This window comes from Dipteris shenzhenensis, chromosome 24 (assembly GCF_047967505.1).
Source record: "Dipteris shenzhenensis isolate YYH24624 ecotype China chromosome 24, Dip_SZ_1.0, whole genome shotgun sequence".
NCBI classification, from domain to species: Eukaryota; Viridiplantae; Streptophyta; class Polypodiopsida; order Gleicheniales; family Dipteridaceae; genus Dipteris; species Dipteris shenzhenensis.
The window spans coordinates 21,450,962-21,474,742 of record NC_141619.1 but is presented as its reverse complement, the minus strand read 5'-3'; the positions used below and the strand labels follow the sequence as shown (position 1 = coordinate 21,474,742).

Below are 23,781 nucleotides of genomic sequence, written 5' to 3'. Positions count from 1 at the left end.
CTGCACACTGTGTGACTGGCATGAGGTCTAGTCAGAGGAGCACGTCGCCTTCCGTTGCCTAGTCTACTTCGAGATTTCGTGGACGATACCATTGCCTCTTCAGAGACAGCTTCGGGCCCCTTTCCAACTTCTCTCATACCTAGACCAGAGGTGCCTAGCCCCTTTCATTCATGAGGCGGTATGACATAGAGAGCGCCTCATCAAATCACATAGACAGGGATAGGAGGCCGTATCAGACCCATCTCAAAGTGTGATGATAGAGTTCTTCCAACCAAAGCAGACTGCCCCCCTGATCACAGATAGCATAGACCCCGAGACCGAGACACGGCACATCCAACAGAGGACAGACGCATAGATCACATTAGCTGACATCTCATCCATGTTCAAACCCAAGACATAGCCCGCAAGGGTTACCATTGCGCTTGTTAGGTGTAGAGCCGCTGCCAGGAGGTCACGACAAACCACACTTCCAGACAGTAGACAACGATCTATCACGGGCTTTTTGCCTACACAGCCTAGCCCGTCATCGGGCCTACTTTGATGTTTCATGCCGTGTGTGTGTGTGCTATATTGTATTGTATTGGATCAGACTGTATCTGCTATGATGATGATGATGTCAATGAGGGCTATAACTATGGTAACATTGATGATGATGACATTAACAATGTCCTACACAGTTTCCTAGCATGGGTTAGGATGCTCATTTAGTAGCTCCACCCTTTTGCTCATTGTATCAAGTTTTCTATCAGTCTCATAGACCCATCGGTCTTTAGTAGACTTTAATAAACTCTCGCTATGGTGAGAGTCCAAACATTAAGAAACTTTAGGTAAAAAATCTCTCTTTATCCCCTCCATATCAATCACTTTTTGTGATACATCTTCTTTTTGTATTTCAAGGACAATAGGTGGAACCACAAACAAGAAAGCAAACAAATTGCAGACTGAGCTAACCTCCAATCCCCTGCACACACACACACACACCCCGCCTTCCGGCCCACCAATTACACACTTGGACCATGCAATCATGAAGCTACAAGATATAAGAAGCAAATCAATGAAATTCCAGTTCATGACTTCTGGTCATTGGAAAAGGCTCAAACATAGCTGCAAAAACCTTACAAGCCTTTTGCTATGATCGGTGCAAGTGACCATTTGTCAGCTTCAAAAGTTGACACGTTTTCGAATTCAGCCATGTCAAGAGAGCTTTCAACAATCCTACTAGCCCATACAGTGATCAATTCAAATCCTGCATACCAACAAGTGGGAAGCTAAGAACATCATATTAAAACAGTATGTCAATCTGTCTCATATCCTCTCTCACAACACAAATACTAAGGAGCCGGCTATTACCAACAGGTGCAAGGCAAGCAGTATACATTAGGACACATTTGCATTTTGATATGATCATATCTGCAATGACTCCATGAATATCTTCTATGAATTTATAAAGATCTCTTATAATCCAATCATATACATTTTCATCATAAGAGCACATCTCTTTTTCAGACTACATACATTTTTCATCACTATGACAAAGCTTTATTGCCCATAATGGCTGCTTCTTTGGACCAATGTAGAAGATTACTCGCCCTAGCTAATGTAAAAGAGTCAAAGAAAAGTTGGGATCAACAAACTACATGCACCTAGTGCAATGCATTGTCGATGAGCAACGTCCTGAATGGCAAGCGCCTATGTAGGTGTTGGATGCTTGCCTGAAGTGAGCCCTCGTGGTATGCTGATATGGCATGTGTAGAGGAGTGTGGGGTAGAAGAGATGCATCATGGCACAAAGAGTGAGAGCACAAGTGTCAACGACTTTATCTCTAGCCTGAATCTCTTTTCCTACGTTAAATCAATCACGGGCGATAGCATTAAGTTGTTCCACCCAGCCTATTCTCATGGATCGCAGATCGTCAGATTCATTTCGTTATTTCTTTCATGCTTATCCATGAGACCCTCATTTCCCTAGATAGTTCTCCTTGCCAAATGTCATCATTTTAGCCTCTCCACTTGGTGCACCTTTTTACCCCTCTCTTGGGGCACATTAAAAACCACTTGCCCCTTGGCATTATTGCACATTTAGGTGCACCTAGGCTTTAGCACTCAGAACTACCTAGTCAATGCCATTCCACCCTCACCTAGGACCTTGGCAGTTACTTCTCTTGACCATTTCAATTACGCACATTAACTATTACAAAAGTTGGTCATCTAAGAGAAAATGCCCACCGATCTATCCGAGGTCATGCTATCTCGGCTAGAGCATAACATTCCTTCCCTCTTCAAGCATCAGCGTCCTCGACGATGAAATCTGGGAACGCTCTCCGTAACTGGCATACGGATTCCCAGGTAGCTTCCGATAGAGGCTGACCATGCCATGCAACCAACACCGTGGGTATCTTCCGATTTCGTATTTGCATTGTTCCTCGGTCCAGGATTCTTGTTGGCTTGCGCCTTACAATATCCTCTATCTCCTGAAACAAAACCACACCTTCGATTAGTGAGTCACATGTATGCAAAAATTTCTTTAAGCGCGAAACATGAAAAACCGGGTGCACCTTACACCCCTGTGGCAATTCCAATTTATAGGCTACACTGCCTATTCTCTTTGAATTAACCACGGCCCACAGTATCGAGGTGATAACTTAGCACATTCTCCTGAAGTCAACGACTTCGAGTGCGAAGGAACTCTGAGAAAAACTTTTTCTCCTTCTTTAAATACTCTTATAGACCGATTTTCATCCGCATATACCTTGGCCCTATCCATAGCCTGGCGGATATTAGCTCTCGCAAGTGCTAGCATCTCCCGCATCTGAACTACAAAGTTCGCAGCACTAGGCACTTTCTGAGGTACTCCAACTATAGTCGGATTGGCTGGTCTATAACCATAGTTCAGCTCAAACGGACTGAACCCGGTAGATGAATGTTTTCTATCATTGTAGGCAAACTCCAACAATGGCAACCACTTGTCCCACGTATGTCGCCTCAATGACACATATGCTCTCAGCATATCCTCTAAAGTCTGGTTGACTCTCTCCGTCTGACCATCCGTCTCACGATGATCCCCACTACTCATTCCCAACTCAGTCCTCAGTGTCTCAAATACCGCTGTCCAAAAATGACCGGTAAATCTAACATCTCTGTCTGACACTATGGATCTAGGCAATCCATGCAGACGAAATATATGTCTAATGAACAAATCCGCCACTTGCGGGGCACTAACAGACTCTCTAGTCGGAATGAAGTGAGCCATCTTGATTAGACGATCAACCACCACAAGGATAGAATTATATCCTCCTTGTGTTGCAGGTAGCCCTACAATAAAGTCCATGGAAATACTCTCCCACTTACTTAGTGGTATTTCCAAGGGCTGTAAAAGTCCGGGTGGCTTTACCCGCTCGGCCTTAGCCACCCTGTGGACCTACATTCAGGAGGATAGAGAGGTGCTAGCAGGGCTGCAGACTTAGCCATGAGGCATACAACTCTAATTCATGAGTTGGCCAATTCCTTTGAGAGGGAGAAAGCTTCTTGCTTTCAAAGGCTACTGGCCTTCCCTCTTGAAGGAGAACTGCTCCTACCGCAATGCCACTTGCATCGGTTTCTAGGAACAACGGTTTCTGGGGATCAACTATTTTTAACACCGGTCCTGAGACCACAGCTTGTTTTATGGTGTTAAAACTTTCTTGTTGATTCTGTCCCCAAATAAAAGGTACTTTATCTGAGGTCAGATCAGTCAATGGCGATACTATTCCGGAAAATCCTTTGATATGCCTTCTATAAAACTGGACAAATCCCAAGAATGATCGCAATGCGGTCAGACTCTGAGGGATTGGCCAAGTTAGTATCGCAGCCACTTTCTTCGGATCCATTTCTACCCCCTGTGGAGTAATTATGAATCCTAAATATTCAAGCCTAACCATACACAGTATAGTTTTCTTCTTATTCACATAAAGACTGGCTTTCCTCAAAGTACTGAACACTATCCTTAAGTGTTCACGATGCTCAGTAACACTTTTACTGAATATCAAGATGTCGTCAATAAAATGTACTACGAACTTTCCGATATACGGACGTAGTAAATTGTTCATAAGCATGACGAAGGTCGCTGGAGCATTGGTAAGTCCAAAGGGCATTACAAAAACTCATAATGACCAAACCTGCTTCTGAAAGCGGTTTTATGCACATCCTCGGCTCTAATCCGGATTTGATGGTAGCCGCACTTAAGATCTATCTTGCTGAAAATCACGGGTCCATGTAATGCATCTAGCAAATCATCAATCCGAGCCATCGGATACCTATGCTTAACAGTGATATTATTTAATGCTCTGTAATCTATACAGAGGCGAAACGTATCATCCTTCTTCCTCTTTAATATCACTGGCGAAGCAAAAGGTGAGAAACTTGGTTGAATCTGCCCCAACTTGAGGTATTCTTCCGTTTGTCTATGCACCTCTGCCTCTTCAGCAAAACTCATTCTATAGGGAGATCTATTTACAGGTTCTACCCCCGGGATCAGTTCAATCTTATGTTGAACTTTCCGCTCTGGAGGTAACCCATAAGGTAGTTCATCCCTAAAACATTCAGAGAACTCCTCTGTTATAAGATTAGCCAGCTTGGCCATCTCACCACTTTGCGTAACATCAGTGCTAGCCGAAGAATCATTCACCAGCTCTACCAATGCTGTGCAAAGGAATAAAAACTCTACTTGAGCTTTTCTGATTTCCATCACGGAAACCAACAGTCCCTGAGGTATATCTTTTTCACCTCGCAAGACATAAAGCACATCATTCATCTTGAATTGATATACGTGCTTTTTCCAATCAATGGCTGGATTCTTCCTAGAATGCCACGCCATACCCAGGGCTATATTTGCATGAGCAAGCTTGGTCATTTCAAAATCAAGCTTCTCAGCATAGTCCTGAATCCGAAGCTCTAACTAGGTAACCCTTTGGTCCCATACTTCAGTTGAACTTCCATCTGCCATCCTGACTGTATACGCATAGTCAGATGGACTTGTCTTTAGTTTCAGCCTCTTCACGAGCTTGGAGTTAATCACATTGTGAGTTGACACCGAGTCAAACAACACAATGACATCATGACTGGCCACTTGCCCTTTCATTTTAATTAACTCCGTATCATTAAAGGCTGTATATCCTGTTGCTGCGGGCTTAGATAGGATGTTATCAGGTGCACTCGTCACTAACTTAACAACAGATACACATAACAAACAAGGTACTAACCTCTGAGAAGGTCCCGCCAGTTGCATCTGCATACGTTCCGCATTGGGACTCTCCTGCATTTCCACGTCGCATTCAGATATTATCATATTAGCCGTGCGACGGTCTTTATTCAGTGGACAATCCTTCCACTGATGTCGCTGAAGGCAGCCGAAGCACAATCCTTCTTTTCTAGCTTTCTCTTTTTGTTCAGGGGTCAACGAGGACTTTGACCAAGCCGGGGCTGCCATTGGAGTTATTTTCCTTTTCACCCCAACGGTGGTACTTGTTTTTACTGGTCCCTCAACCGGCTTCACCTGCTTGGTTTGGCCACTTGGCTGCGAGACACTTGTCTTTGAAACCCATTTCCTCGGAAATCCCCCTTTTTTCGAGTACTCATACTGAGTCCCTGCCTGCACAAATCCACCAGCCTTTGGCATCCTCATAGTTCAGGGCTACTGCTATAAATTCATCTAATGTAGTCACATATTTAGCCCGAACTTCCATTTTGATTTTGTCGTTCAGTCCATAGATATAGTCTTTTAACTGAACTGACATAGGGAGAGGGTCTGTTATTTTCATGACACATTCCCTGAATTTGTCAGTGTACTCTGCCACTGACAGACTCCTCTGACGAAGATTTCTATAAGCATCCCAAGCTCGGGATTCTTCGTCAGGTGGAAGAAAGTGTTTCTTGAATTCAGTTTTAAACCCTTCCCAGGTGGTTGGAGCAACTTGATCCTTCTGTTGCTTTATCCACCATCTGTCCGCTGCCTCAATAAACAGGTGTGTGGCCTCGCGGATTTTCTTTAGATCGGATCTAATTTCACAAATGGCGAAGGCTTCTTCCCACTTGTGTAACCAAACCTCGATCACATCAGAGCTGCGCTCGGTCATCCGACCAGCGTACTTCTCCGGTCTATAATTACTGATATTAGTCACTTTGACCCTTGCGCGCTCTAAGGAATGTATACTGGGCTCTGGCTCTGCTGGAGCTTTGCCCTTATCAATTCTAGACAGTCTAGCCGACAAGGCTTGCACCATCTCCCTGATCTCATTTTGACCAGCATTCACTTGAAGCTGCTGGTTCATAATCTGCTGTAAAGCATCTTCTAATATTGAAATCCTACCAATCAAAGTAGGTGCTGCATGATGTGACATCTGTTGTGTAGACTGTACTCTAGACTCACTAGGATTCACCCTAGAATTCTGTCCTTCTGCCTCCATAGTTTCACAATGGAAGATGGTTTTTTTTTTTTTCAGTCTTTTCTAGAACCCAAATAACCAATATATACACCCTTCACTTCTGTTCTGCTTTCCTGGTTTTTTTTTTTCTTTTCTACGGTGTAGAAATAACAGGACCATATGAAAAACAAAAAACTGTATGGAAAGAAAGGGCTCCCTGATTTCTCCTCTTCAACTGATTCGACCATGCCTGAAAATGCTGCTGCTGCTACAAACTGGAGCCATCTTTCGTCGAAATTCTCTGTTCCCGCTGATCTAGAAGCTGGCGAAGCCTACAATTTGACGATTTCACAACCTACAGGTCCTTGATTTTATACCCGCAAGCACGGACTTAATTTGCATTCTTTTGGTAGCATCAACCATCAATTATTGGATCTAGACTCAACGATATGAGGCCTAGGTTGATCTTGCAAGAGAACTTGCTACAAGGGTCTGCGCCAGCCCCCCCAACCTCACGAGATAAAATATGCGCCGATCAGAGGAGGTCTCGCAATCATTCGACGGATCACGTCACCTCTGCGCTCCACCTGCCACAATTCGCTGCCTTACGTGACCCTGAAATCCCGCCACGAAACAAAAGCTCCGTCTGGTCTTCTTTCCCGTCGACCGTCGAACCACCACGCTACCCCCAAGCTCAGCCGTTCGTTCATTAAAGTCCTTCGTAGGCCACGGTAGCCAACCTGCGCTGCGTCACGTCTGACCCCGTGACGAATTCCAAGCTCGACTCGTCTACCTTTTCCTAGGCCCTACGCTCCTCTTGACGCAGGTCATTTATCTGTCAACGCCTCACGGGCTTCCGATCGATCGATCAATCACCGAACGAAATTGCCCGTCCACATGGTCCCTTCACGCACAGCCTCCATCTTGTCCCTTACTCTCTCAACCAAGCTCTGATACCAACTGTCAACGACTTTATCTCTAGCCTGAATCTCTTTTCCTACGTTAAATCAATCACGGGAAATAGCATTAAGTTGTTCCACCCAGCCTATTCTCATGGATCGCAGATCGTCAGATTCATTTCGTTATTTCTTTCATGCTTATCCATGAGACCCTCATTTCCCTAGATAGTTCTCCTTGCCAAATGTCATCATTTTAGCCTCTCCACTTGGTGCACCTTTTTACCCCTCTCTTGGGGCACATTAAAAACCACTTGCCCCTTGGCATTATTGCACATTTAGGTGCACCTAGGCTTTAGCACTCAGAACTACCTAGTCAATGCCATTCCACCCTCACCTAGGACCTTGGCAGTTACTTCTCTTGACCATTTCAATTACGCACATTAACTATTACAAAAGTTGGTCATCTAAGAGAAAATGCCCACCGATCTATCCGAGGTCATGCTATCTCGGCTAGAGCATAACAACAAGTGAGGCAAAATCCATGTATTAGAATGAAGGAATGACCTCCATTTTATAGAAAGAGAGGATGGTGTAGGCACCTCCCCTAAATCAGTGGCAATCAACCCCTACATCAGTGGGACTGGCCTAAATCAAAGGAACCTCCCATGTGGGGGCCTTTGGCTTACATCATCACTTGGGTCACACACTAGACACATCATAGCACTAGATGTGCCTTTATAACACACACACACACTTTTTTTTTTGTTGAAATCTTTGATTGATTATATTATATGAGTAGCAACCTCAAAATAAGGTGCTACAATTACATCAACTGAAAATTCAGTATATGCCAAAAAGACCTCATGATCTATGCAGCGGGTCTGCAAGCAATCAAAGAAAGATTGCTGCAGAGAACGCCTAAAAAAGCCAAACAGAGAGAAAGTAGGATCACCAAAGACTTTACAATTCCTATATGTCCATAAAGTCCATAGTGCCTAGTAGCGAACCCAAACGAAGAAAAGATGAAACTCTGATCTGGATGGATGAAACCCAAATAGCCAGAAGAACTTCCCAAACGTAACAGATGGGAATCTCGCTCGCAAGCGCTGTTGAAGCAAATAAAAAAACTCACGAGAGCACGGACAATGCCAAAACAAGTGAGGCACAATCTCTGAAGAAGCATAACATCTGTGGCAAAGTGCAGGGGCAATGTGTCGATGAGCTAATAGCTGTCCAGATGGAAACACTCCCAAAAGAACTCGCCAAAAGAAAACCTGTTGCCAAAGCAGTACTTTATAGGCCCAAAGTTGCTGTAATCTTTTCCTCCAGCGATGCATTCGCCAAACACAATCGCCTCTCTCTGAAACCCAAGGTTGAGGCAAAAGGATTTTATACAATGTAGATACAGTAATCTGAGATAGCCTCAAAGGACAAGCAGAGGACCCTGGAGAAGTCAAAGTTGGAGAAGTCAAAGTCCAATCTTCCAGCTAGTCCTGGAGTTTCAAAGGAGGAATCGGAACAAAAGGCGAAAGCATAGAAGTAATTTATCGCCACAAAGGATGATAACGAGAGCCCAATCCATATGTAGTGGTTGTTAGAGAAAAGGGGAGCACAGTACCAGCATCATCTATAACATCAGCAACCGAGGTGATGCCTTTAAACGAGACAAAGTAGGAACGTCGAGGTTCATGTAAAGTCAAGGGAGGCTGAAAGACTTTCGACCAGTGAATGCCTTCAGCTCTCAAAGAATTCCCAAGCAAAGATTGTCACCCATCCCATTCCAGATGAGAAAGAACATGTTTCCAGTCAAGAAGCAAGCAAGAGACAAAAGGGCATCCAGGCAAAGTGTCATTACTGCAGCCAAAAAAGAAATCCCAGTGATCGAGTTGCCAATGACTAAACACAGAAATACTGATATGAGTGACCAGAGTCCTAATCATAAGAGCCCAAGGCTGATCACCTTGCAGAAATTGCAGCAACATTTTTCCCCTGTGGGCAAGAATATGCACATGAATATCCGTGATGTTCAATCCACCATGCATCTTGGGAGAACAAATGTGATGCATCGAAAGCAGCCTGAGACTTTTTTTGCCATGTTTGGATCGCCAGAACCATAAAAACAGACAATATCCCACAAAATGCAAAAGCGATTCGAATTTCCATTGGGTCGCGGTGGACATACCACCTTACCAAGGGAAGCTGCAATTTTAGGTAGAAGAGAAGACAAGCATTGAGGAAAATCCACAACTTCTACCCAAACAGGGCAACAATGCCGAATCAATGCCTAATAATCCTAGGTCGGAGACCAGGGCAGCATCTGCTGGCCATAGAAGAGAGGAGAGTGCTCCAACAAAACCTGACGGTGCTCCTCATCAGCCATGATGATCTCAAAAAAGCCCCTCACTACATAATGAACTTTTTTGACATAAGGGCCACCTAGGGTTCAAGTCAACCAATTCCCAACATTGTAGCAAGCATCTGTCCTAGGAAGAAAATTATAATTGCATGCTTTGCATACTCCTTAACTGGATCAAATATATCATCCACTTCCACCATAATGCCAGTGGTGGGAAGTGGATCTTTCCAACCTTTGCGGGTGTCTTCAAACCCTTCATGCATAACCTCATAAACAAGCTGAGCCTCAACAGAGTCATGAAGGAAATCATCTGAATCCATCACCTGTTTTTGTTTCTTGTTGGAAACCGACTTGTCTTTGTGAAAGGTTTTCTCATAGGAATAATTCGCCATTCGAGTTAAGGATAAGGCTTGGAAGCAACAACGCTTTACAAGGAGGAAAGCATAGCAGATACAAAACTGTACGGATTTTTCTTGGGTATACGGACAAAATCGTACGGATTTTTGACAGTACGATTTTATTTTTTTATTTTTTTCCCCTGACAACAAAACTGATTTCCCTGACTGTATGGACAAAACTATAAGGATTTTTTCTGACTGTACGGACAAAATCGTACGGTTTTTTTACAGTACAAATTTTTTTTTTATTTTTTTCAAATTTTCTAACACAACGTACGGACACAAAACGGGCGTCAAACAGAACCTCGAGGGCGTCAAACTGAGGAAGAAACAAGCAGCTGCAGCGTGGGAGCACGAGGGCTAGCATGGGATCTCTCACACATACACACATGTGACTTCCCTAGATGCACACATGCACCATAGAGCAAGCCCTTTACTATAGTTATCTCAACATATCCCCCCTCAAGGTGCCTCGTGCAATGTCAAGGATACATCTAGTCTCATAGTTTCTCATGCCATCTCATGGTGGATACACATGGCTATCTCATGGTGGTCAAGGATAAATCTATGTCTAGGATCTCATGCTAGCAAAGGTGCCCAAGGGTCAAGGTTTACAAAAATGGGATAGACCAAACACATATCACATGGCCTACATCATATGGTGACCAGAGGTGATTTACAAAAGACATGACATTCTTTTTGGAGTACTACTCCAGGCAGAGAACCTCAAAATTTGACCAAGTAATGATTTAAAAAAATTCAAAGACAAGTTGCTCAAAAGGCAAAGTCCTTGTCTTCCACCACAAAGTTGGATGCTTCTTTTGCTGATGGAGTTCTCTCTTCAACCAGATTTGTCATAGTCCTCTTCTTCTCATTGCAAAACTTTTTAAAGTGATTATTCTTTCCACAATATGAGCAAGGGTTGATTCTATAACAATCCTTCTCAAGGTGATTGTTTTTCCCACAGTGTTTACAAGCCTTGTACTTACTCTTTGAAAACTTCACTGCAAGTGCCTCTGTATGCATTTTTTCCATTCTTGAAGTGTTCTTTCTTTCCTCTTCTTGTAAGGCACTAATGATGCCTTCTAATGAGGGTTGAGGAAGATATTTCAAAGTAGTAACCACATTGTCAAAATTCTGAGGCATACTCTTTAAAAGCACTGCCATAGCATCATCCTCAGTGACAAGGGGATTAATTGAAGCTAGTTGTGTCATGATACTTCTCATAGTGTTGACATGAGCAGCAACATTATCTCCCTCCATTTTGAGTTCAAAGAGCTTAATTTTCATATTTAATTTGGATGTATGAGAGCTAGCACCAAACAATATGTCTAACTTGTGCCATGTTTCAAAAGGGGATTCCAAATCTGAAATGTGGTATACATAGTCATCACCCAAACCTAATGCAATGATGGCATAGGCTTTCTCAATTCTCTTTGCATCTGCAGGTGTAGAAGTAGAGTCAGTAGCTTTTCCTTTACCTTTTGTTGTAGTTGATTCACCTTCCTGAGAGGTTTGAGTTCCTTCCTTGACTAAGTCCCATAGATTTTCCTTCATAAGCATAAACTTTATCTTCATCTGCCAAGTATGGAAGCCTTGGCCATTGAACTTGTCAATTTTATAAGTAGTCATGAGAGGGTCTTACCTTTGTCAGGCAGTGTCTACTCTCTTACAAAATGACTAATCTTGTGGAACAAACCTCCCTTACCATACAAATGTAGATTACTAGAGATAAATTCAGAGAATCCTAATTGTTTAGCATATTCATACCCTGTTGGCTTCTCCCAAAGTTTCTTGGCTGGGGTCTTTTTCACTTTGAAATTTGTTCTTCTTGAAGTCTTCTTCAAGTGATTAGCATTAGAAAAACCTTTAGAGCTTGGCATTTTGACAAGAGATCAGTCCCAACTGAATTTCAAACTGAAAAAGCATTCTCTGATCTGTACTTTGGCATTACTTCAAATCTCAAGTATCACTCTAGCATTCACTCTAGCATAAAATGTCCAAAACTCTCAAAATAGACTAGCTCAACTTGGAGGGCACAATTCACACAATTGAAGAAGAGTTTGAGAGGGCTTTCTATGCAAAACTAAAGCTTGAATACCCAAGTAAGTTCACCACAGAGCATTGCTGAAATAGTGCGCCTTTTTGTCTGGAAGAGTTGCGCCTTCTTTGACTGTCTTTTCTCTAATTCCTCCTTGCTCCAGCAAGCATTGGCCTTCAAAATTCATCCGCAGCAGGCTCTAGACATGGACCAACTTGTGCTAGAAGGGCTCAGGCAATGATTGAGCAGAAGGGCAAAATTGTGTGTTTTGACGTTTCAGCTTGCTTGGATCAGCGCGGGTGGAATACACCACCTTTGGGAGAATGCTCTGGGCCAGGGGAGCGCCCCATAGTGTAGAAACTCCAGCTGGAAGGGCTTGGCAAAAGTCGCAAGAAATGGGGAGAACAGAGCTAAGCAAATTCTGAGAAGGAAGGAGGAAGAAAGCTCAAAAAGAGGTGTTGGAGAAGATGATGAGGTGGCACTACCAAAATGAGTTCTACAAAGCCTACCAGCTCCGATACCAAATGTAGAGGAGTGTGGGGTAGAAGAGATGCATCATGGCACAAAGAGTGAGAGCACAAGTGAGGCAAAATCCATGTATTAGAATGAAGGAATGACCTCCATTTTATAGAAAGAGAGGATGGTGTAGGCACCTCCCCTAAATCAGTGGCAATCAACCCTTATATCAGTGGGACTGGCCTAAATCAAAGGAACCTCCCATGTGGGGGTCTTTGGCTTACATCATCACTTAGGTCACACAATAGACACATCATAGCACTAGATGTGCCTCTACAACACACACACACACGTGACTCCCCTAGATGCACACATGCACCATAGAGCAAGCCCTTGACCATAGTTATCCCAACAGCATGTGGCTAGCAAGCTGAAGTGGTGGCTGCTTACCGGGCTAGCTTACTTGGTGCCTTGGGCAATGCACAAGCTATCCCTGCATAATTCCTTGTGCCAAGTGGCTTGGGGCATCAATGATGCTGGTCTTGGCAATCCTACTTCTAGGTATCAGTCCCCAGGTTGTTTGCTGCAAGTATATTGATGAGGCCTCGGCAACATCTTTGTCAAGTTTTATGGTTGCCGCTAGGTGAGGGTGTCACCACAATGTAAATATCCTAAGTCAAAGTACAGTTGACCATTTATTTGATCTTAATTAAAGAATGTTATATGTGTTAATTACGGTCAAAGAGTCATTTTAATGGTCAAAGGATTGACTACGGTCAAAGATACTTGACTCCAGTCAAGTAAACCTGACTACGGTCAGAGAATGTTGACTTTGGTCAACAAGACTTGGCCTGCGCCAAGAGGGTTAACCCCGGTTAACCAAGATGTGCCAACCTCGGTTGGAGAGACTTGGCTATAATTAAAGCGCCTTGACCTTTGGTCGAAGCTCTTTAATTATAATCAAGAGTGTTGACCTCGGTCAACCAGAGAAAATATATATATATATATTTATTTATATATATATATATTTGTTTAGATGTGCACATGTGTTCAGTGGGGACGCCCACCGTGACTAGGATTAGTCCACAGTGTGTTATTTTGCATGCAAAGCGCTAACAATTAATGGGTACCATGGTGGTGCGCTTTAATTAATTGTTGCAGGTACTAGGAAGGATTATTTTCCTAAGCGAGATGGGAGCCTGACAAGCACCTAGGAAGCGGTTCGTGTGACCGAGAGCCTTGAAGACTCCAGAATGGCCCTAAGTGGCTTGTAATAAGAGCTAGTCTAGATTGTAGACAAGTGGCATGTTGCCAATTTGAATGGGGTTTTGAAGCCCTTGTAAAGAAGGATTTCTTTTCACGTATGAGGGAGGAGAGACTTACGAGACAGCTTCCTGCTGAACTTTTGTAACAGTTTTTCTGAAAGTAATAAAGACCTTCGGGGGGGTCCAGCCCGACAGTTTGTCCTGGGCCCTAGTGTTTGTCCAGAGAGAGAGAGAGAGAGAGAAGGGAGAGCTGTGGACAGTTTTAATTCAGTCGATGACGTGAATCCATAGCTGTTTATTTCCCACGATCAGTTCCGGTTGTATTGGTATCAGAGCCTGGGATTCGCCATCTTTTCAGGTGGTGACGATCCAAGAAAGGCTGAAGGGTGTTTGGTTGGGTAATCAGAAGATTATCGGACCTTTGAATGTTCTATTTTGCCTGTTGCAAATTCCGTCCAAACAGAGGACAACGAGATTCTGGCTCTCAAGTTTTAGTTTGCAAATGATTGCTGACCACCTACCCTTGGATGCACCGACGAAGGCTATACGCAGGACGGTGACCAGGCAAAGTATGAAAGTTCATACGGTCCTTCAGTTGGTAAGCTAAACGAGGAGTCGGGGGCGTGGGCTTCAGTCATTCCTTGGAGAGATATTTTGTCCAAATAATTGCGTGACGCCTCGGGTGGGACAGCGATACCTTCACGCATCGGTTAGCTGGTTCGCCCGCTGACGGACGATCATCGCCTCGCCAGAGACACAAAAACCGCGACGCCCGACGACGATCAGCCCACGACCAAGGTTTGGGCAGGCGCTGACGTGGCGCGGGACACGTGGCGTAGCACACGTGGCAGAGGTCTTGCAAGGTGCTGATGTGGCACGTGTGTAATCTGACACGTGTCAGGTGACGTGGCAGACGTGTGCATTTCTGACGTGGCGCAGCACAGGTGGCAGACAGCTCAGATGCTGACATGGCACTGACACGTGGCAGCCAGCCTGGCATACCAGTGGTTAAGTTAATCCTGGTAAAGTTAAACCCTGGTTGGTTGACCCGTGGTTAGTGAAACCCTGGTTAAGTCAACCGCAGTCAGTTAACTCTGGTTAGTTGAACCAGTATCCAGTTAGTTCAACTTTGGTTCAGTTAAGCTGGCCTAACCAGACCAGTTTGGTTGGTGTAACCAGTCCAGTTAGTCTAGTTGCAGACTAACCAGACCAGAACCAGACAGTCGGTTAAAGTAACCAGTAGTTACTCATCTGGTTACTGTTTTCATTTTAAAAAAAAGAGACAGTTGCAGAGACAGTTTTGGCTATCAATTTTCTCTTGCCTGTCAGGCTTTTACTGTCAGAAAAGTAGCAGAAAACCAGAGAAAAGCAGAGAAAACAGAGATTTGCAGAAAAAGGAGAATGCATGCCTTTAAACAGTAAAAAGAGGGAAAAACAGATGCCTTTTGAAGCCATCTGCAGCAGCCAGAAAAGGGCAACATAGTTGATGATGCTTTGGCAACTGTGTGGGTACATGCCTTGAACTGACAGCCAGTACTGGCATAGATTGTGAATGCAAAACACCTCTTGTTGAGGTACCTTTTCTGTTGGAAAAGCAAAGGTAGTGTGCATCAGTTACTTGCACTGTGTGAGAAAATCTGCAGATCTCAGAATATGGATCAATCACCTATCCAGTGGGATTCTCAAGATAGGGATGTGCATCCAAGACAGAGGAATGTGCTGCAAACTCAAAAAGAATTTGAACAAATGGTACGCACTCGTATACAAGAGCTGGAAAATCTTAAAAGGGATCCCAGGGCTCAGCATTTGTTTCCAGCAGAGACTATGCCTAATCCAGTATATGACGTGCCAATGCCAGAGGCACACTCCCGTGTACAGTCTGAGAGAGAGAGATCTCATAGATCTCATAGGAAACGGTCCCATAGTAAAAAGAGATCGAGGCATCGTCACCGATCTCCTAGTCCATCACCGTCTACCTCGAGTTCGACTTCTGTGTCTTCTTCTTCCTTATCAGATAAACCATCCAGGAAAAGAAGGAAACACGAGAAGTTTGGGAAGAGAAAGTCTTCCAAAGCGACCAGGGAATTTAAAGAGGGAGGAAAATCTGTCAAGTTTATGACCTACAATGGACAGTATGGTCATACAGACAAAGCATTGCAGTTTATCAGACAGTTTGATGCTGCATTTGGTACAGAGAAATTTTCAGAATCCTCCAAATTAAGAATGGTCAGCTTACACTTAACAGCAACGGCTAGTGCATGGTGGAGTGCACTGACTACAGATGGGTCAGCCCCAAGAAAGTGGAAGGGCTTCAAGAAAGCCTTCTACCAGCAGTTCATGCCTAAACAGTTCAGAGACCATGTTCTTCAAGACTGGGACAGCTTGCACATGGATGCAGGAGATACAGTGGATGGGTACAACCAAAAGTTTTGGGATGCTTATTTGCAGGTTGCACCGTTCAAAAAGATCTCCAAAGGTACCCAGATGAGGAAGTACAGAGCAGGTCTCACTCCAAGAATTTAGGCAGTAGTGAATGCTTTGGGGGCAAAGAATATTCAAGATCTTATGCATTCAGCCTCAGTAGCGAGTCTTGTACCGCTACAAGATCCATCTACAGTGCCATCCTTGCATGCAGGACGTGCTGATAAAAAGAAATCTGATTTTATAAAATCAGAAAAGAAAGAGTCCCCTAAGGCTGAAAAGAAAGGGTTTCAGCCTCAGAAGCCGAGGGGTACTCAGTTCTCAAAGACCTATAAAGGCAAATCTATTTTTACCCCTGAACAGATAGCGGAATTCCGTAGAGATGGGAAATGCTTCAGGTGCGGTAAAGAGGGGCATGTGGCTGCCCAGTGCCCAGAAAAGCCTTCATCATCGAAGGGAAAAGAGGCAGAGAAGCCACGAGGACCGCAAAAGCCAATGGCGGGGGGTATTCCTGATATACTGGGTCATGCTTTGAACCCAGAAGAACGAGAATTGCTGCTATCATGGGGCAAAGTTAGAGACCAGCAAGTGCTAATTTTATTTGATCCAGGGGCTACTGATAATTTCATATCAGAGGATCTAGCCCTGAGGCTGGGAATAAAGACGGAAGAGCTAGGCAGGGCTTTGGATGCCGATCAAATGTTTTGTGGGAATCCTGTGCCAGTTACTCCCTTGATAGGGAAACTCCGTCTACATGTTCAAAGTTATGTGGATCAGGAAGACTTCTTCATTTCTCCACTGAAACATTATGATGTAGTTTTGGGGATGCCTTGGTTTCACCGCAAGGCAGTGAAGTTGACTCTTCCTAAAAGAGTGCTGGAATTTGTACATAGGGGGAAAAATCAGCGTGTAATCGCCAGGAATAAAGGGGATACTATCCCCATTGTATCTGATGTTTCATGCGGTAAAGCAATAAAGTCTGCAATTTCTGCGTACATGGTTTTTGTAAAAGAAAAAGAGACTGATATGCATGCTGAAATGAATGATGCAGACAAAGATAAGTTTCAGTTTTTGGTAAACTTTAAAGATTGCTTTTCTGATGTTTTGCCAGGGGAGTTACCCCCAGAGAGACCAGAAGATCATCAGATAGAGTTAATGCCTAGTAGTGAGCCACCAAACAGACCCCCTTATAGAGTCAGTGCGACTCAGAGAGAGGAGATTATGGCTCAGGTACAGGACTTGCTGTCCAAAGGGTTGATTCAGCCCAGCTCGTCTCCTTTTTGTTCCCCTGTACTGTTAGTACAGAAGAAAGATGGTTCATTCCGTATGTGCGTTGATTATCGCGCACTGAACAAAATGACCATCAAGAATAGATTCCCTATTCCGCGTATTGATGATGTCTTGGATCAGTTAAATGGAGCTTCAGTTTTCAGCAGGATAGACTTGAAGAGTGGCTACCACCAAGTGAGGATACAGCCTCAGGATGTGCATAAGACAGCATTCCGCACAACATTCGGGTTGTATGAATACTTAGTGATGCCTTTTGGATTGACAAATGCTCCAGCCACATTTAACAGAATGATGGATCGCATCTTCCGGAAGTACAGGCATTTTACCGGTACTTTCTTTGATGATATCTTAGTTTTTTCTAAGACAGATGAAGACCACAGAGAACATCTTGCTATAGTGTTTCAAGAGCTGAGAAATCATCAGCTCTATGCAAACAGCAAGAAAAGTGAATTCTTCCTGGAAGAAATCCATTATCTGGGGCATATAATATCCAAGAATGGGATACAAATGGATCCAGCAAAGATCCGTGCCATTCAGGAATGGCCAGAGCTGAAAACTGTGCATGAAGTTCGAAGCTTTTTAGGCTTGTGTTCTTACTACAGAAGATTTATCAGACATTTTGCTGATATCGCAGCTCCATTACATGACCTCACTAAGAAAAACGCAGCCTTCACCTGGGGATTATCACAGAAGAAAGCATTCAATACACTCAAGGAAAAGTTGACTACAGAGCCTATTCTGGTAGTTCCGGATCTGTATCAGTCTTTTGATGTGGATTGCGATGCTTGTGGAGAATGTGTTGGGGCTGCATTGCATCAGAATGGTCATGTAGTAGCCTATGAAAGCAGACGACTTCGGGATGCGGAAAGATATTTAGGAATCTATGAGAAAGAGTTATTGGCTGTAATTCATGCTATCCATACATGGAAACACTATCTTTTGGGTGCAGATTTTACTGTCAAAACAGATCACCAAAGTCTGAAATACTTTTTGACTCAGACCAAGCTTTCAGAAAAGCATATGAAATGGGCAAACATGCTGTCAATGTATCATTTTCAGATTGTCCATACTCCAGGAATTCGGAACAGAGTGGCAGATGCCTTGTCCCGAAGACCCCAGGTCAATAATGTAACTATTGCTTATCATCAGGACCTGGAAGGCATGAGGGAACAATATGTTCATGATTCTGATTTTGGTGAAATTTTACAGCAGATGCAAGAAGGGCAACCCACCAGTCACTATTCCCTGAAAGATGGGTATTTAATGAAAGATGATTGCCTATGCATCACCCAGGAGATGAGGAAAAAGATTTTGGGGGAATGCCATGCACCTCCCTATGCTGGACATAGAGGAATTACAGCAACAACTCTAGCACTAGAGAGGTATTTCTTTTGGCCAGGAATGCACAAAGATATACATCAGTTTGTTACTGAATGCCTTACGTGTCAGAAAATGAAATATGATAGACACAAGGCACCTGGCCTACTTATGCCTCTTCCCGTGCCTCAGGCACCATGGGAAAATATTACAATGGACTTTATTTTTGATTTGCTGAGATCAAAGTCAGGGAATGATGGGATTTGGACTATCATTGATAGATTCAGCAAGCAAGCTCATTTCCTTCCGGTTCGCAAAACCATAAAGGCAGATCATATGGCTAAGCTGTTCATGGCACAGATCTTTAAACATCATGGTATGACTAAGTCCATTGTTAGTGATCGAGACCCCAGAATGACCAGTCTATTCTGGAGAGCTTTATTTGATAACATGGGGACGAATCTGAATTTTTCTTCTTCTTTCCATCCCCAGACAGATGGTCAAAGTGAAGTAGCAAATTCTACCATTTTGGATATGCTGAAATGCTACGTGGGTGACCACAGTTTAGACTGGGAAAAGTACCTACCGTTAGTAGAGTTTGCTTACAATAATACAGTACATAGCTCTACAGGGAAAGCCCCTTTTGAAGTCATATATGGGAAGGTGATTTTGCCACCTATATTGAGGACTAAAGATGAAATATTTGCAGCTGATCAGTTTGTAAGAGACCTCCAGACAGCTTACAGCCAAGTCCGGACAGCAATTGAAAGGTCTCAAGAGAAACATAAAAGGGCTGCAGATAAACATAGGAGACAGTTGGATCTCAAGGAAGGGGACTGGGTACTTTTAAAGTTTGAAAAAGCTAGGCTCCGCAAGTTTAAAGGCAAACAGAAAGTGTATGCAAAGTTATCTCCCAGATACTATGGCCCTTTCAGGGTTACAGAAAGAATAAATGAGGTTGCATACAGATTAGCATTGCCAGAGCATTGGAGGATTCACAATGCATTTCATGTGAGTCTTCTCAAGAAATTTCAAGGACCAGAGCCTACAGAACCAGTATCAGAGGATCCACCAGAAGTGGATGAGTTGGAGGAAGTCCTTCAGCCAGAGCAAATTGTGTACCATACTGTACGTAAAGGCCCTCAGGGTAAAGAATTTTACAGGTATCTTGTAAAATTCAAGAATTATACGGCATTAGATGCCAAGTGGATGGACGAAGACATGTTATCCGATCATCCACACCTTTTGGATGTTTACAAGGAAGCTTTTCAGTTGAGGTCAACTGAATAGAAGCCGAGGGGATGTCACCACAATGTAAATATCCTAAGTCAAAGTACAGTTGACCATTTATTTGATCTTAATTAAAGAATGTTATATGTGTTAATTACGGTCAAAGAGTCATTTTAATGGTCAAAGGATTGACTACGGTCAAAGATACTTGACTCCAATCAAGTAAACCTAACTACGGTCAGAGAATGTTGACTTTGGTCAACAAGACTTGGCCTGCGCCAAGAGGGTTAACCCCGGTTAACCAAGATGTGCCAACCTCGGTTGGAGAGACTTGGCTATAATTAAAGCGCCTTGACCTTTGGTCGAAGCTCTTTAATTATAATCAAGAGTGTTGACCTCGGTCAACCAGAGAAAATATATATATATATATTTATTTATATATATATATATTTGTTTAGATGTGCACATGTGTTCAGTGGGGACGCCCACCGTGACTAGGATTAGTCCACAGTGTGTTATTTTGCATGCAAAGCGCTAACAATTAATGGGTACCATGGTGGTGCGCTTTAATTAATTGTTGCAGGTACTAGGAAGGATTATTTTCCTAAGCGAGATGGGAGCCTGACAAGCACCTAGGAAGCGGTTCGTGTGACCGAGAGCCTTGAAGACTCCAGAATGGCCCTAAGTGGCTTGTAATAAGAGCTAGTCTAGATTGTAGACAAGTGGCATGTTGCCAATTTGAATGGGGTTTTGAAGCCCTTGTAAAGAAGGATTTCTTTTCACGTATGAGGGAGGAGAGACTTACGAGACAGCTTCCTGCTGAACTTTTGTAACAGTTTTTCTGAAAGTAATAAAGACCTTCGGGGGGGTCCAGCCCGACAGTTTGTCCTGGGCCCTAGTGTTTGTCCAGAGAGAGAGAGAGAGAGAGAAGGGAGAGCTGTGGACAGTTTTAATTCAGTCGATGACGTGAATCCATAGCTGTTTATTTCCCAGGATCAGTTCCGGTTGTAGAGGGTCATATTCCTTTGTAGAGGCTCATCATTCAAGTTTGGACATCAATTGGCAGGCATCTGGTCCCTTCATTGAACCTGTGGAACTGCTGCTTTCCTGAGGAGATTTGTTTTACTACTAAAAAAATTAAAGTGGAGCGGCAGACAGTATCAAGCCACTCTGTGAGCTATTATTGTCGCCCTTATCCCTATATCTGGTTGTGAAAACTCTTGAGTTATTCCTGCTGGTGCTAGTGCTGCTGCTTCTGCTGCTGCTGCTGGTGTGGGTGTGGGTGCAGGTGTGGGTGTAGGTATGGGTGCAGATGCAGGTGTGGCTGTTGTTGGGCATTCCCAGGTGAGACTCTACTAAAGTTTGGCTGAATGGCATCCTAGCTCCTGTCAAGCCTAGTTCTACAATTCTTATGGCGGCTAAGCATTACAAAGCAAGGACCTTACATCAACAGCAGCTTCCCACTAAGTTGAGATTGCTCATCCATTAGAATAGTGCATCTGAATAAACAGATTAAGAGTTGTAGAATCAGAGAGTGGCCAACCTTTAATAGGATCATCAACAGAGTACCACTCTGCCCAAGGACATTTTTCATCCCATTGAGTCTTCCCAGATACATCACCTTCATAATTTGCCACTATTTTGACTGAAGGCGATGAAGCATCCTCAGTTTGGACATATTCAAAGCCGGGCATTGGTGTGTGATAAGTTAACTTCATTGTAAATCTCACTTTCCCATCATCAGAAGTAGAATCTGGCAGAGAGAAAGCCTGCCAAAGAAAAAACAAAGGTACATTAAGATAACAAAAAACACAGCAGGCACACAAGGGATGCATCCCAATGACTTCCACTGAACTAGGCTAACTCTAAATACTCTCTGAACAGGAATTACACTCAAATAAGTACCCCAAAAAAGTGTTCAACCAGAGACTGTTTGTACACACACACACACACACACACACACACAAGCACGCGCCCATAATATAGTGAAAACAGGTATACCGGAAATGCGTGCATTGCGCCTTTTTGAAGATGGCTGATGCCTCCCCTACCTCTCCAAAACAAGGGGCAGATAACGTTAAAGTGCGAGGCATACCTGAAATTTGTTAGCATTCATAGTAGAAGGAGAGACAACTGGAGTGACAATTCGACACAGAAGCCACAAGATCTTTGATGGTTATTGATGCATTTATAATGCCCCATTTTATAGGCTGGGAGGCCTTCTCTTTTGACATCACACGTGAGGTCAACATGACCAGCCACCTCACACAATCTCTAATCACACCTAAAACCCACATGTCACACCTACCTGCCATGTGGCACACCCACCTACCAACCTAGGACTCATTCACACTGGGACTCTAGTGAGGGACTTCTCACACTAAGGCTTTGATATCCAACACCCCCCTTAGAAGCAGGGGTGAGAAGTCTAGGACAAGACCTTCACAAGGTTGAAGGTATGGACCTACTACTGCTCCTTATTGAGCCAATGCCTGAACTCTCATGTCAGGCCTGATAAGAGGCTTGACCTTCACACCCACACACTGGTCCCCCCTAAAGATGCAAGTGAGGGGTGAAGGACACTGTGATATGCCCCTGTGGACAAACCCCCCTTGCTCTAAGCAAGGTATGGAAGACATCATGAAGCCTTTTATAGGATAAGGCACACGACTATTAAGAAGCACAGCTTTCTTATAATCATCATTAGGAGGAGATTTCAAGGTAGTCAGTTGTTGGATGATGATACCGATAGCAATCAAACGATCCCTCAAGAATGTATCCTTGATGGCCAATTTATAAAACTGTTGCTTGAGAAAGAGCTTGGTATTATTGAGTTCATCTCCAAAGAAAGTATTGATGAATATAATTGTCTGCAAGACCAAGACCAATAATGGTGAGAGCTCGGTCGTTTTTGTCGTTCCATGCAATCACTACAGCTCCTTCAGGCTTCGTCGTCTCAGTTCCCTTGACGACTTTCCACACATTGTATTGCATGAGGGCAAGCCAAATCTTGATATGCTAGTGTGTAAAGTTTGTGCTGGAGAACTTCTTGATTTGAGAGGAAAGACGGGGGGGTTCCATGGTCATGGAAGCAGCACAATGTCAAGATCACAATCTAAATTGGTGAAGGCTGAGAATAAGGGTGTGGGTTGTCCTACTCACTTTGCTTATTGAAGAGCAACGAGATAGAATGAATCACGAGCACGCAAATGAAGGTGTGCACAGCAGCTCATCTTGCTGGAGGAGTTGGTGACAGTAAGTAGCAAGGCGACCAAAACTTCAGCTTGGTGGTGGTGTTGGCAGGGACAACATATCCAATAGCTGAGACTACATCATGGTTGAGGTGGCATTTCAGCCTCAACCTTGGTTTCTCTCTAGGTCTTTTTGAGTTTTTGCTTACTCTTCTAGAGTGTTTTTTTCTCATGCCGAGCATGATGTATTTCCGCATCGAGCTTGGTCACACTTGTTTGTTTCATACTTAATAGAAGTCTCTTTCATGAAAAAAAAAAGCAGGCACCTGGAGAAGACGGACAACAGATTCCATCGTGGCGAGCAAAGTCTGTGGCAACAACGTAGAAGCAACGTCTTTTCTCAATTTGTTGACAAGAAGTAGGCCTTCGTAGTAAGCAACATGCTGTAGCAAAAAAGTGTCACACAGCTAAGATAAGTCCAGCTCACATTTAGCTTGACATGGAGGGATTGACGTGAGGC

The 23,781-nt window shown here is 43.7% G+C and overlaps 1 protein-coding gene across 4 annotated transcripts in view; it reads right to left on the bottom strand.

Moving 5' to 3' along the window:
* LOC147886356 (Rab3 GTPase-activating protein catalytic protein) overlaps positions 1 to 23,781 on the bottom strand; it is a 129,108-nt gene that overhangs the window by 23,507 nt on the left and 81,820 nt on the right. For all 4 annotated transcript variants that reach the window (XM_087395211.1, XM_087395212.1, XM_087395213.1 and 1 more), the window contains 2 exons: positions 21,614 to 21,839; positions 1,120 to 1,246 (listed from right to left, as the gene is read on the bottom strand). In XM_087395211.1, the coding sequence (XP_087251337.1) occupies positions 1,120 to 1,246; positions 21,614 to 21,839 (353 nt within the window). The remainder of the gene's footprint in view (positions 1 to 1,119; positions 1,247 to 21,613; positions 21,840 to 23,781) is intronic.